The 15207-nt window shown below is 38.5% G+C and overlaps 1 protein-coding gene across 1 annotated transcript in view; it reads left to right on the top strand.

The window, feature by feature from the left end:
- Positions 1-15207, top strand: part of CATSPERE (catsper channel auxiliary subunit epsilon) — a 253986-nt gene that overhangs the window by 220109 nt on the left and 18670 nt on the right. Inside the window, exons 18-19 of the mRNA XM_046678004.1 lie at positions 7607-7706; positions 9554-9640. Coding sequence (XP_046533960.1) covers positions 7607-7706; positions 9554-9640 — 187 coding nt within the window. The remainder of the gene's footprint in view (positions 1-7606; positions 7707-9553; positions 9641-15207) is intronic.

The raw sequence follows: 15207 nt of genomic DNA, 5'->3' as shown, positions 1-15207 counted from the left end.
AGTACCCAGAAATCAGTCCTGAGGACACAGAAATATGTAATCTAAATGACAGATAATTCAAAATAGCTATCATCAAAAAACTCAATGAGTTAAAAGAGAATGTAGAGAAACAATTCAACAAGTTCAGGAGCTACTTCACAAAAGAGATTGAAACTATAAAGAAGAACCAATCAGAAATATTAGAGATGAAAGACACAATGGAAGAAATAAAACAAAATATGGATTCCCTGAATGCTTGAGTGGACATCATAGAGGAGCATATCAGCACAATCAAAGATAGACATGTTGAAATGCTCCAGATAGAGGAGGAGAGAGAACTAAGACTAAAAAGAAACGAAGAAAGTCTCTGAGAAATAGCCAACTCAATTAGGAAATGCAACGTAAGAATTATAGGTATTACAGAAGGAGAAGAGAAGGAGAATGGAGCAGAAAGCTTGTTCAAAGAAATAATAGCAGAGAACTTCCCAAACCTGGGGAAGGAGGTCGAAATCAAACTGGAAGAGACTACCAGATCTCCTAAATATGTCAAAGTAAAAAGACCTACTGCAAGGCATATAGTAGTGAAACTGACAAAAGTCAATGACAAAGAAAAGCTACTAAGGGCAGTAGAAAGGCAGAAGAAAATAACCTACAAAGGAACCCCTATTAAGCTTTCAGTGGATTTCTCTGCAGAAACCTTACAGGCTAGGAGAGACTGGAATGACATATTCAAATCTTTGAAGGACATAAACTTTCAGCCAAGAAAACTCTATCCAGTGAAAATATCCTTCAGATATGATGGAGAAATAAAAACTTTCCCAGACAAACCAAAACTAAGAGAGTTCATAGCCACCCACCCCTTCCCCCGACACACACACAAGAAACCCTCAAGAAGGCCTTCATAACTGAAAAAAAGGGAGAAAGGGGTTACAAAGCATGGAGTACAGAGATAAATAGGTAGGCAAAATCAGAAAATTGTACACATCAGAACAGGTTAGCAAATACTCAAGTATAACTTTGAAGATACAGGGAAGGAAAACATGAAAAACAAAGATAATCTTGTCATTTTAACCACAAACTCACAACACAAGTGGAATAAGATGGGAGAAAAACAACTTAGGAGGGGAAGAGGAAAGGGACTGAATCGGTTTAGTCTAAGGAAATAAGAGGCCATCAGAAAAGGGACTATCTTATCCACGAGATTTTGAATACAAACCTCATGGTAACCACTAAACAAAACAGCAGAACAGAGACACAAATAATAGATGAGAAAACAAAGAAACACCACATTAAAAACTACATAACTCGATTGGTAGACCAAGATACACAGGACAAGAAACAAAGGAAAGGGAAGAGCACTGGAAAATGAGTGATAAAATGGGAGCATTAAGCCCTCATATAGCAATAATCACCCTAAATGTAAATAGCTTGAATTGTCCAATAAAAAGACATGGAGTGGTGAGATGAATTAAAGAACAAGACCCAACAATATGCTGCCTCCAGGAAACACATCTCAGCGCCAACAACAAACACAGGCTCAGAGTGAAGGGATGGAAGATGATACTCCAAGCTAATGGCAAACAAAAGAAAGCAGGTGTTGCAATACTTATATCAGACAAAGTAGACTTCAAGATAAGACAGGTAAAGAGAGACAAAAAGGAGCAGTATATTATGATTAAAGGGACAGTCCATCAAGAAGAAATAACATTTATAAATATCTATGCACCCAACACAGGAGCACCAAAGTACATAAAGCAACAATTAACAAACCTAAAAGGAGATATTAACAACACCACAATAATAGTAGGGGACCTCAACACTCCACTCACATCAATGGATAGATCATCCAGGCAGAAAATCAACAAGGAAACAGTGAAATTAAATGAAAAGCTAGACTACTTGGACTTAATAGCCATATATAGAACACTCCATCCAAAAACAGCAGAATACACATTCTTCTCAAGTAAGCATGGAACATTCTCAAGAATAGACCATAGGTTTGGAAACAAGGCAAGCCTCAATAAATTTAAGAAGATTGAAATAACAAGCATCTTTTCCAATCACAATGCTATGAAGCTAGAAATTAATTACAAGAAAAAAGCTGAGAAAGGAAGAAAGATTTGGACACTAAACAACATGCTATTGAACAACCAATGGATCATTGAAGAAATTAAAGGAGAGATCAAAAAATATCTTGAGACAAATGAAAATGAAAACATACCATACCACTCATGGGATGCAGCAAAAGTGGTACTAAGAGGGAAATTCATTGCAATACAAGCTCACCTTAACAAACATGAAAAAACCCAAATAAGCAATCTCAAACTACACCTAACTGAAATAGAAAAGAAGAACAAATGAAGTCCAAAGTCAGCAGAAGAGGAAGTAATAAAAATCAGAGCAGAAATGAATACTATTGAAACAAAAAAAGGCAGCAGAAAGGATCAATGAAACAAAGAGCTGGTTCTTTGAGAAGATAAATAAAATTGACAAACCCCTAGCCAGACTTACAAAGAAAAAAGGAGAGAAAGCTCAGATAAATAAACTTAAAAATGAAAGAGGAGAAATAACAACGGATACCACAGAAATACGAAGGATTATAGAGAATACTATCAAAAGCTATATGCCAACAAAATGGACAGTCTAGAAGAAATGGATAAATTCTTAGACTCTTACAACTTCCCAAAGCTGAATCAAGAAGAAATAGATAATCTGAATAGACCAATCACAAGTAAAGAGATTGAAACAGTAATGAAAAGCATCCCAAAAAATAAAAGCCCAGGACCAGACGGCTTCCCTGGAGAATTCTACCAAATTTTCAGAAAGAATTTAATACCTATCTTTCTCAAGCTATTCCAAAATATCTGGGAAGATGGAATGCTTCCTAACACATTGTACAAGGCCAATATCACTCTGATACTGAAGCCTGACAAGGACAATACAAAAAAAGGAAAACTACAGGGAAATATCGCTGATGAACATAGATGCAAAAATCCTCAACAAAATATTGGCAACTCAAATACAGCAATACATCAAAAAGATCAAACATCATGAACAAGTGGGATTTATACCAGGGACACAGGGATGGTTCAACATATGCAAATCAATCAATGTGATACATCACATCAACAAATTGAGGAATAAAAACCACGTGATCATCTCAGTAGGTACAGAGAAAGCATTTGATAAGATGAAACATTCATTTATAAAAATTCTCAACAAAATGGGCATAGAAGGAAATTACCTCAACATAATGAAGGCCATATATGACAAACCCACAGCCAACATCATACTAAATGGGGAAAAGCTGTACACTATCCCTCTGAGAACAGGAACAAGACATGGATGCCCACTCTCACCACTTTTATTCAACATGGTACAAGAGTTTTTGGCCAGAGCAATTAGGCAAGAGAAAGGAATAAAGGGAATCCAAACAGGGAGTGAAGAAGTAAAACTCTTGCTGTTTGCAGATGACATGATCTTATATATAGAAAACCCTAAAGAATCCATCAGAAAACTATTAGAAATAATTAACAACTACAGTAAAGTTGCAGGGTACAAAATCAACTTAAAAAAATCAGTTGCATTTCAGGGCCAGCCTGGTGGTGCAGTGGTTAAGTTTGCACATTCCGCTTCAGCTGCCTGGGGTTCACTGGTTCAGATTCCGGGTGCGGACATAGCACTTCTTGTCAAGCCATGCTGTGGCAGCCGTCTCACATAAAAAAAGTAGAGGAAGATGGGCATGAATGTTAGCTCAGTACCAGTCTTCCTCAGCAAAAAGAGGAGGATTGGCAGCAGATGTTAGCTCAGGGTTAATCTTCCTCAAAAAAAGGAAAATCAGTTGCATTCCTATATTCTAATAATGAACTTATAGAAAGAGAACTCAAGAATATAATTCTATTTATAGTCGCAACAAAAAGAATAAAATATCTAGGAATAAATTTAACCAAGGAGGTGAAGGACCTATACAATGAAAACTATAAGACATTATTGAAAGAAATAGATGATGAGATAAAAAGATGGAAAGATTCCATGCACATGGATTGAAAGAATAAACAGAGTTAAAATGTCCGCACTACCTAATGCAATCTGCAGATTCAATGCAATCTCAATCAGAATCCCAATGACATTCTTCACGGAAATAGAACAAAGAATCCTAAAATTCATATGGGGCAACCAAAGACCCCGAATTGCTAAAGCAATCCTGAGAAAAAAAAACAAAGCTGGAGGCATCACAACCCCTGACTTCAAAATGTACTACAAAGCCATAGTGATCAAAACAGCACGGTACTGGTACAAAAACAGGCACACAGATCAATGGAACAGAACTGAAACCCCAGAAATAAAACCACACATCTATGGACAGCTAATCTTCAACAAAGGTGCCGAGAACATACAATGGAGAAAAGATACTCTTTTCAATAAATGGTGTTGGGAAAACTGGACAGCCATATGCAAAAGAATGAAAGTAGACCATTATCTCATGTCATACACAAAATAAACTCAAAATGGATCAAAGACTTGCAGATAAGTCCTGAAATCATAAAACTCCTGGAAGATAATATAGGTAGTACACTCTTTGACATCGAACTTAAAAGGATCTTTTTGAATGCCACGTCTTCTCAGACAAGGCAAACAGAAGAAAAAATAAACAAGTGGGACTTCATCAGACTAAAGAGCTTCTACAAGGCAAAAGAAACTAGGATCAAAACAAAAAGACAACTGACCAATTGGGAGAAAATATTTGCAAAGCATATATCTGACAAGGGGTTAATCTCCATAATATATAAGGAACTCACACACACACTGAACAACAAAAAAACAAACAGCCTGATCAAAAAATAGGCAGAGGATGTGAACAAACGTTTTTCTAAAGAAGATATACAGATGGCCAATAAACACATGAAAAGATGTTCAACATCACTAATCATCAGGGAAATACAAATCAAAACGACACTAAGATACCACCTTACTCCTGCTAAAGTGGCTATAATCACTAAGACTAAAAATAGCAGATATTGGAGAGGGTGTGGAGAGAAGGGAACCCTCATCCACTGCTGGTAGGAATGCAAACTGGTGCAGCCACTATGGAAAACAGTATGGAGATTCCTCAAAAAACTAAAAATAGAACTACCATATGACCCAGCTATCCCACTAGTAGGTATCTACCCAAACAACTTGAAATCAACAATCCAAAGTAACATATGCACCCCTATGTTCATCGCAGCACTATTCACAACAGCCAAGACACGGAAACTATCCGAGTGCCCATCTCTGATGACTGGATAAAGAAGATGAGGTATATATATATATACAATGGAATACTACTCAGCCAGAAACAAAAGACAAAACCATCCCATTTGCAATAACATGGAAGGACCTAGAGGGAATTATGCTAAGCAAAATAAGCCAGTCTGAGAAAGACAAGCACCAGATGATTTCAGTCATATGTGGAATATAAACAAGTACTGGGACAAAGAAAACAGTTCAGCGGTTACCAGGGGAAGGGGGTTGGAGGATGGGTACAGAAGGTGAAGGGGAGCACTTATGTGGTGACAGACAAGAAATAATGTACAACTGAAATTTCACAATGATGTAAACTATTATGAAGTCAATTAAAAGAACCTTTCTGCCTGGTTTGCGAGAATGGGACAGTAACTGTTCTTCATAGCCAGTAGTGGGTGGCAGCAAGTTGTAGAAGACTGCAAAGCCAGGCAGAATGACTTCTAAGTCAGGCAGAGATCTGGGCAGTGCATAAAGAGATGCTGTTGGGGGAGAAGGGAAATTCTCCCCCCGCTCCTCTTGGTTCTAATGGCTGGTCGAATAATTAAAATGTAATAAGACAAAAGGAGAAAACCCAACTTACTACGTACATATGGGAACCCCACACACATGAGAGAATCAGAGACCCCAATACATGAGAGGTTCGGAGATAGAAAGGTAAAATGAGGTATTTATGCCATCTTGAGCCAAGGAATGGGAGAGGGGCCTGGGGCTTCAGAGGGGAGGAGGGCAATTCACGAGACAGTGAGAAGAGCAGATGTTCGATAATTAAATGTTTGCCCTGCCCTACAGATAGGTCATAAAAATTTACTTCTGGTAATAACTTTCCTTCTGGGCCACGCCCTTAATTTGAATTCTTTAAGGTGGAGGTAAAAGTTCCTCTTGAGCCCACAGCGTCTCGATTGCCTTCAGCTCAAAATATCCCACCTGCCAAAGTGGCACATCCTGGGGAGGCCTGCGCTGAACCCCATCACTGTCCAGGATCTGTTATTCTTGATGAATAGACAAAGAGACAAGAAAAAGAATCAAAAAAATATACCAGACACTGAGGCAGCCGGTCTGAGAGCCAGGTCCTAAGTGAAATTTCCATCCCAGGGGTGCAGGGACAATTTCATTCAGAAAAGTGGGCAATAACTGATGGAGAAGGAAGACATGTAACCATTTTTAAAACAGTCACAAAGGGGCTGGCCCCATGGCCGAGTGGTTAAGTTTGCGCGCTCAGCTGTGGTGGCCTAGGGTTTCACCAGTGGGGATCCTGGGCGCGGACATGGCACCGCTCATCAGGCCATGTTGAGGGGGCATCCCACATGCCACAACTAGAAAGACCCACAAGTAAAGTGTACAGCTATGTACTGGGGGGATTTGGGGAGAAAAAGCGAAAAAAAAAAAAGAAGAAGAAGATTGGCAACACCTGTTTGCTCAGGTGCCAATATTAAAAAAAAAAAAACAGTCACAAGCTCTGATGCGCAAAGGTATGGCTTTATCAGTAACTGAACTTTAGCCCTTGTCTCAAGCCCCTATTCTCATACAGTAGCAGAAAAGAAAAGATTCTTAACAATTTGAAGTAACACATCTCTTTTAAAACTCACTGAGTTTGTGGTAAAGCTCAATAGGGCTTTTGCCTCCAGTCCTGCATCAGGGAAGCGGGCTCCCTCTCCATGCTGGACTGTCTGCTGGTGTCTGCTGGTGGCAGAAGTCACCATGTGTTCTCTGAGCATGGCTGTGCATGACCGTCACTCCAGGGAGCTCATGACAACTTCTGCTTCTCAGCCCCAGCTCAACACTGACTGATGCTGCTGATCCTTTGACACTCGGCCGCCTCTTCCACCTGGTTCCTCCCGGGAGATCAGCAGCAGCTCAGTTGTCATCCTAGGAATTCTGTGGTTTAATTCTCTGGTACATAACAGGCACTCAACAAATATTTGTCAATTAAATGACACCAGGGGATCCTTGGTTGGCCCTTCCTCCACTCGTCACTTCCTTCCATCCTTCTCTCTGCTACCAGCCGCGACGGCTGTGCCTCAGCTTCCTTCACCTTACCAGTATATGGTTCCTATCAAAGTGAAGAGAACTTACGGTTCCAGCTGTTTAAAGAGTGCAGATTTCTGCTTCCTTACCATTAGGCTTGTTCTGAGAGCTGGAGGAAACCTACACAGTAGGTATTGTTATTATTGTACAGGTGAGAAAAATGGGGTTTGAAGTTTAAGTAACTCCCCCAGGGTCACAAAGCTGTTAAGGGATAAAGACAGGATTTAAATCTAAGCCCATCTGATTCAAAAGCTGGAGCTCTTAACCCCTCTATTCTACACTAAACTATTATTTTTGTGTTTGCTGCTTCTTTCAGATACGATGACAACGGCTTTGTTGAAGATGTTGGAGTAAATTTCATAGTGTGGGAAATACACGGCAGGGACGACTACACCTTTAACAACACTATGAAGAAGGTATGGCATCTTTGAATTTAAAAAGAATTTAGCATGCGATTAGACATGTCTTTCTATGTTAAATCTGTATGTAAATTATCTAAACAAAATAGAACCAGTCAGCTGTGGGTAGAAAAAAACATATTCTCTCTATATTAATTCTATGACTACTAAAATTCACTTATGAAGAAAGAAGCCATGTCATATAAAACACACTTAAGGGATCAGGAAAAATAAGATAATGTTTATAGTAGGATGACGTAATTATAGGTGAATATTTTCTTTTCTCTCCACGCTGTATTTAATGTTTGATTATTTACGGGTCTGCCTTTGGCTTTTGGACATTCATCACATTTGTGGTAAATCATCTGGACACTCTCTAGGCTGCATCTTGACTTGTTTGCATCATTCGACCAGCTCCATCCTCCGGGACTGGCAGATCTTGCCCTCCACGTGAACTCCCTTGTTTGGCCCTTGCACTTTGCAGGCCACGGCAGAAAGGCCTTACCACTCCCATTCACCACACTGCACTCCCAGCCCTACGTGGGGCTTTCTGCCCTTGAGGCCCCCCATCATGATGAAGCCTCTTTAGAAATTACCAGCATTGATTCCTGAGATAATACATGATACTATAAACAAATTTATATCAACAAATTTGACAAGGGACAAATGGATAAAATAGACACATGTCTTGAAAAACACAACTTACCAAAGTTTCTTGTATTCCAAGACAATTAGAAAACTAATCCCAGATGGCTTTCCTGATGAAGTCTACCAAACATTTAAGGAAAATTTTCCTTCAGCCTTATAAAAACTCTTCCAGAGTATTAGGGTGGAGGGAGCACTTTCCAACTAACTTTGTGAATTGAGGCGGACCTGCGGAGGACATGGAAAGAAAAGAGAATCACAAGCCCATATGACTCATGACGATAGATACAAAACATCTGAAAAAAATATTAGCAAATCAAACTCAGCAATATATTTAAAAATAACACATCGTTTCATTTATTTCATAAATGAAAGATTGGGATATCATTTGAAAATCAAATGAATCCACTGTATTAACAGAATAAGGAAGAAAAGGCATAAGATTATTGTAACAGTTGACGAAAAGTCATTTGATTAAAAAAATTTTCCATATGTAACATTATTTTAAAAATAAATCTTAGAAAATTATAAATAGGTAGTAACTACACTAATAAAATGTAGATACCAAAAAACTATAGAAAACATGATACTTAGCAGTGAAAATGTGAAAGCCTTCTCTCTGAAATCAGAATACAACATTGTTCTGATTTTTGTAATGAGGCAAACAATAAACAATAAAAATAGGTTAAATGTGTAAGGACTGGAAAGAAAGAAAGAAAACTGTCATATTCACAGACTACTTGACTGTTCACGTGAAACAAAGTGAATACGTGAGTTTAAGAAGTTCTCTCCATACAGGGTTGAATTATGTTAAGTGAAATAAGCCAGCAAGAGAAAGATAATCTGTGTATGACTCCACTCATATGAGGAATTTAAAACTATGGACCAAGAACAGTTTAGTGGATACCAGGGGAAAGGTGGGGTGGGGGGTGGGCACAAAGGGTGAAGTGGTGCACCTACAACATGACTGACAAACATTAATGTACAATTGAAATTTCACAAGATTGTAACCTATCAATAACTCAATAAAAAAAATAATAAAAAAAAAAAGAAGTTCTCTCCATACAGGGTCCATATGTGAAAGTCAACTGTTCCTCTATATATAAGCAAACACTTAAATAGTGAAAAAGTTTTAAATATGTAATTTTCAATGACATTAAAATATATTAAATACTTAGGGGTAAATTGGTATGTTATATATATGTAACATCTTTTGACAGAGTGGTTGTTTAAATGAAGCCCAGACATGGAAGTCGATGACTACACTTAACAAGCACCTGCCACTAGAAGATGCCTGGGGACCGGAGGTAAGAAGAACGTTGCCTTTCACATTGTCTATTTATAGTAACTGGTTTGGCATTTCGGTATTAACGAAAGCTTAATGGAAACACTTTGGATTTAAATTTGTTTTGGTAAATCAAATCAAATTTTCTATTGGATTATACTATGATTTCAAAAATGCTTCATCTTAATTTCTCTTTGACCTTCTGTTGCTTTTGTGTTCCTAACAATTTTGTTTTAATTTTCTCTGCTGAAAATCTGTGTGTGCAGATTATTAAACATCTGACAAACACGTGAAAGCACTGATAGTGAGTCTTTCTAAAGAATGCCTGAAGCTTCAATTCTTGTGTAACTGAAAGATCATCTGTGAATGCCACTTATCCATCCTATACTGTTTTTAACTTTTTGCAATTGAATTTTCCTGAATTGAAATTAATTTATGTTATTTGGAGAATCAAACCGTATCTCATGAACTAAAAGTGGCATATAAGGTACCTCAGCCTGTAAAATGTAAACCCTGCCATAAAAATGTTACTTTCCTCTATGTCGGAATCTATGCATGCCACGACAGAGAAATATACAAATGATGGGTGTTGTCCTCTGTATTCCCAACTCCAAACGTCCCACTTTTCATCCACAACATAACCCAGTAGCTCTACTCTAACAATCCTTCAACCCCAACATAACCTTCAACCCACTGATCCTGCCCCCTCATTCACCCCCAGGTCTCTTTTCCTGCTTTATATCCAGCTTAAATTCCAGAGTCAATAATTGTATCATTCTAATAATATGTATCCTCATTTCCTTTGCCTTCCTCTCACCTGTTCACATGTGTGACTACATCACAACCCTGGTTAAATTCAACTATCCACCTTCCCATGCTGACTTGTTTCACTTTAATTTCATGATTTAAATGGTCCCATAACACTACCCAGCAAACATAACTGTATTTCTGTAGTTCATTTCCTCTCCCCCTCTCATAAATAGCTATTGCATACTTTCTCCTCTCTTCTAAAATCTCAACACCTCTTCCCCCATCCTCATTCTTATCTAATGAACTTGCTTCCTACATAACCAAGAAAAGTATGGTAGTTATTAAACCTGGTGCTAGATCCCGTTATTTAATATTATTTAAAGAAGCAAATATTATTAAATGTGCAATATGTTGCCATATTGTTTTTAATATTTTGACAATTATAATTCTTCAAAACTAGTTTTCCTTGTAATGCAACTTACTTTATATTAAGTTTTTATAAACATTATTCTGAGAAGATGTCCATAATAATCTATAGGCTTCCCCAGAGGTTAGGAACCCCAGGTATAGATAGAAAAATAGAAGGACTACTCAGCCATAAAAAAGGACAAAATCGTCCCATTCGCATCAACATGGATGGAACCTGAGGGTATTTTGTTAAGCGAAATAAGCCAGACAGAGAAAGACGAACTCTGTATGACTCCACTCATAGGTGGAAGTTAACATATAGACAAGGAGAACTGATCAGTGGTTACCAGGGGAAAGGGGGGGATGGGGGGAGGGCACAAAGGGTGAAGTGGTGTACCCACAACATGACTAACAATAATGTACAACTGAAATTTCACAAGGTTGTAAACTATCATAATCTTAATTAAAAAAAAAATAGAAGGACTAAACCTTGAGTCATTCTAACATTTAAAGATTCGGGAAATGAGGAGGGGCAGAGGAGATGAAAAAGGAATAATCCAAGAAGCAGGAGGAAAACCAGGTGAGCGTGGTGTTCGGAACATCATGAAAAGCAAATCTCACAGGAAGGAGGGAGGGATCAACTGTATCAAATCCACAACTGAGATAGGTCAACTATGATGAGGATTGAAAATTGATCATTTACTTTAGCAACATGGAGATAACAAGTAACCTTGACAGGAGTGGTTTTGGTGAATAGTGAGAGACAAGCCTTACCGAAGTGGGTTTAATTAGGTTGGAGAAAAAGAATTCAAAGCAGCAACTCTGATGAAAAGTTTTTCAGTAAAGGGGAGAAAGAAATAGTGTAGTAGCTGGAAAGCAATGGGGTGAAGAGAGGGTCTTATTTTTTTTATAAGTTGAGAGAAATAACTTCATGTTTACTGATGGGAATGTTCCAACAAAAAAGAAAAATGATGATCATTCAACTAGCATCTCAAACCTAGCATGTCCGAAACTGAGCTTCTGACATCCACCTTCCAAACATACTCCTCTAACATTCTTCCCCACCTCGGTTAATGGAAATTCCATCCTTCCAGTATACTCAGGATAAAGGCTCTAAGTGTCATCTTATGCTCCACATTTGGCCTTTCAGAAAATCTTGTTGGCTCTTCCTTCAAAGTATATTCTGAATTTTGTCACTCTTCGCCACCCCAATTGCCACTGCCGTGCTCCAAGCCACCATCACCAATGATCTGGGTTATAACCACAGCCTCCTAACTGGGCTCCCTGCTTCAGCCTTGCCCACCATGAATCTATTCACAACACAGCAGCTAGGGTGATCCTACTAAAACATAAATGAGAACATGTCATTCTTCTGCTCAACACCATGTAATGGTTCCCATCTCACTTAGAGTTATGACAAAGCCTACGTGACCTACTGCCCACCCCACCCCATCAGGACTAGCTAGCTCTTTTCTTCAGGTCTTTACTGAAAAATCAACTAGTCAATGAAGACTTCCCTTGCCACTCTGTCGAAAAAGTTAAACATCACCCCATGACAGTCCATATCCCCATTCCCTGTTTTCTGTAATGTCATTAGCACTTATAACTTTCTGATACGTTACACAGTATACCGATTTATCCTATTTATTAACGGGTTTCCCACCAGAATGTGGGCTACATAAGGGAAGGGAATTTTTTTTTGTTAGCTGGTGCATCCTCAGTAACTAATCCACTATGCATGCTCAATAAATATTTGTGCAAATAATTAATCAATTATAGGTCACCCACCTATTATAAAGAGTATTATCCCACTGTTAAAAAATCATAAGGAATTAAACTAGTAATGGAATCAGTTAAACACAAAACTCACCCTCCTACTGTTTGTTTTTTTTTTTTTTTTTTTTTAAGATTGGCACCTGAGCTAACATCTGTTGCCAATCTGGTTTTCTTTTTCTTTCTTCTTCTTCTCCCCAAAGACCCCCCAGTACATAGTTGTATATTCTAGTTGTAGGTCTTTCTGGTTGTGCTATGTGGAGGATGCCACCTCAGCATGGCTTGATGAGTGGTGCCATGTCCATACCCAGGATTGGAACCGGCGAAACCCGAAGCAGTGCGTGCGAACTTAACCACTCGGCCACGGGGCTGGCCCCGTCCTGACTTTTTTGTTGAAGGGCATCCAAGAGTCTGGGGTTGAGATTAGGTGTCAGTGATACTCTATGTGCCAAAATCTCATGGAGGTCACCCAAATGTCCTAAGATTCTGCCAAAATAACATATTCCTAGGAAGCAATGAGTCACCTGGTAATTGACAGTCGTGGAGCTTGCCTCAATCAGTGTAATATCGTGCTGTGGTTCCCACATTTTACAATCAACAGAGGACTTGCTAAAACAGATCGCTGGGCCCAACCTCCAAAGTTTCTGAATCAGTAGATCTGGGGTGGGGCCACAAATTTTGCATTTCTAACAAGTTCCCAGGGGACACTGATGCTCTGGGGACCCCAATTAAGAACCATTGAAATAGTTCTCACATTCTAGAAAGAGTCTGAAGTGCCCACACCAGGCCCTAAATGTTCGATTCTACTGCATGAGAAACACAAAGCTCACCACTAAAGGGGTGAATTCAGTCTGGAGTCTGAATATAATAGAAGGCAGGCACCTGCAAAAAGACTAGTTAGGTCCTGGTAAGTGAGGCTGCCCTTGCTGAAGGATGTCACTATATACTAACTCAGCATGGCAATCAGAGGCACTCTCTTCCTGAAACATAAGACACCTGGAATGAAATAGCCCTCCAATGCGTGGAGCTGCGCTGACGGCTACATAGTCCTTCAGATCCTACAAGGATGAAGGACACTTACATAAACAATCTTGGAAGTAGCTCCACAGACTGTAAATTTTCAGGAGAAAAACTGAAGGACTCATAAGCGAAAGTGGCATTTTCACAGGTTCTTTCAAGTTAACGTTAGAGCTTGAGAAGGAAAGGGAAAATGTGGGCACTGAATGGCTGGCTACGTACATCTAACTCAGGGTGGGAGTTGAGTTTCTGGACGTGACTGGCACACTAACCTGAGAAGTCCTCACCTAGAAATAAAGGGTGATTCATGAGGCGAGGGAAGATTTGGTTTTTCGTAGATTGCATAACTTGATCAAATAAACTTTCAACTCCAAAAGAAGGGGGTAAAACGAATAATTGAAAAAAAAGTGTGATAACAGGAAATATCAGGTATGACCAAAAAATAGGAACAACAGTCAGTGGGTATCATCATTCTCATTAGAAAGTAACTAGGTAGGAAATTAGAAACGATATAAATATTCCCAGGTGTCTATATACAAAAAAGACAGATAATACTAGAAGATGCATATGTCCTTTTAGCAGTGCTCTGTTGTGATGATATAGGTCCGATCCTGCACATATTCTGCATACACCACGTATTCTTTCAATTAAGCTCACGGTCCCATGTGTTAACTAACTTGGTTGAACAAGAAGTTCACAGGTCAGTGTTGACCTGGAAGAACCCTCCACCAGAAAACGAAAAAAAGATGCATCGTATTTTCATATTAGGATACATAAAAAAAATGAGTGGTTGCCAGAGGTGCGGGGTGTAGATGAAACAGGTGAGGGGGTCAAAAGGTGCAAACTTCCATTTATAAAATAAATAAGTCATAGGGATGTGATGCACAGCATGGCAACTGTAATGAATAACACTGTATTGCGTATTTGAAAGTTGCTAAGAGTAGATCTCAAAAGTTCTCATCGTAAGAAAAACCGTTCATAACTGTGTGGTAATGGATATTAACTGGACATTGTGGTGATCATTTTGCAATATATACAAATATCAAATCATTATATTACACACCTGAAACTAATATAATGTTATATGTCAATTATGGCTCAATACAAATAAATAAATAAATACACAAATAACACAGAGAAGGGCAGAAATGGGTTTTTCAATGTCCAAAGGAATAATAATAATGATAATAATAATAATGAGCCTCTTGTTTTTTGTATTTTGTGGTTTATCAAGATATACAGTAACGCCTATTAAATTAAAGAAAATCACCAAGAGTTTTAGGGATGACTTATAATTAAAACATTATTATAGAATGATTCACCTATATAAAAGAAAATGACCTGCTAAGAAGGGAAGGAAAGTAATTTTCAGTGTGAAGGTGATATTCACCTTCAAAAAAATTCACACAGGAGGGCAAATCCTGGAGTGTATGCAAATAAAGATAAAATGAGAGTGCTATACAAGGGATCACTACGTACACCAGAGATTATGTCGCCAAATAAAGAGACTATATGATCTGTTCCTGATTATCTCCAAAACCAAGTAGACTTAAGAAAGAATACTGTATCTGCAACACCATTGTACTGACAAATGTCAACATGGAGGGAGACTGTGAGGACAGAATAGGAAATAAATACCAC

Source organism: Equus quagga, chromosome 12 (assembly GCF_021613505.1).
Source record: "Equus quagga isolate Etosha38 chromosome 12, UCLA_HA_Equagga_1.0, whole genome shotgun sequence".
NCBI classification, from domain to species: Eukaryota; Metazoa; Chordata; class Mammalia; order Perissodactyla; family Equidae; genus Equus; species Equus quagga.
Note: the sequence above shows the minus strand (reverse complement) of the source record. Positions and strands in the feature narration are given on the sequence as shown.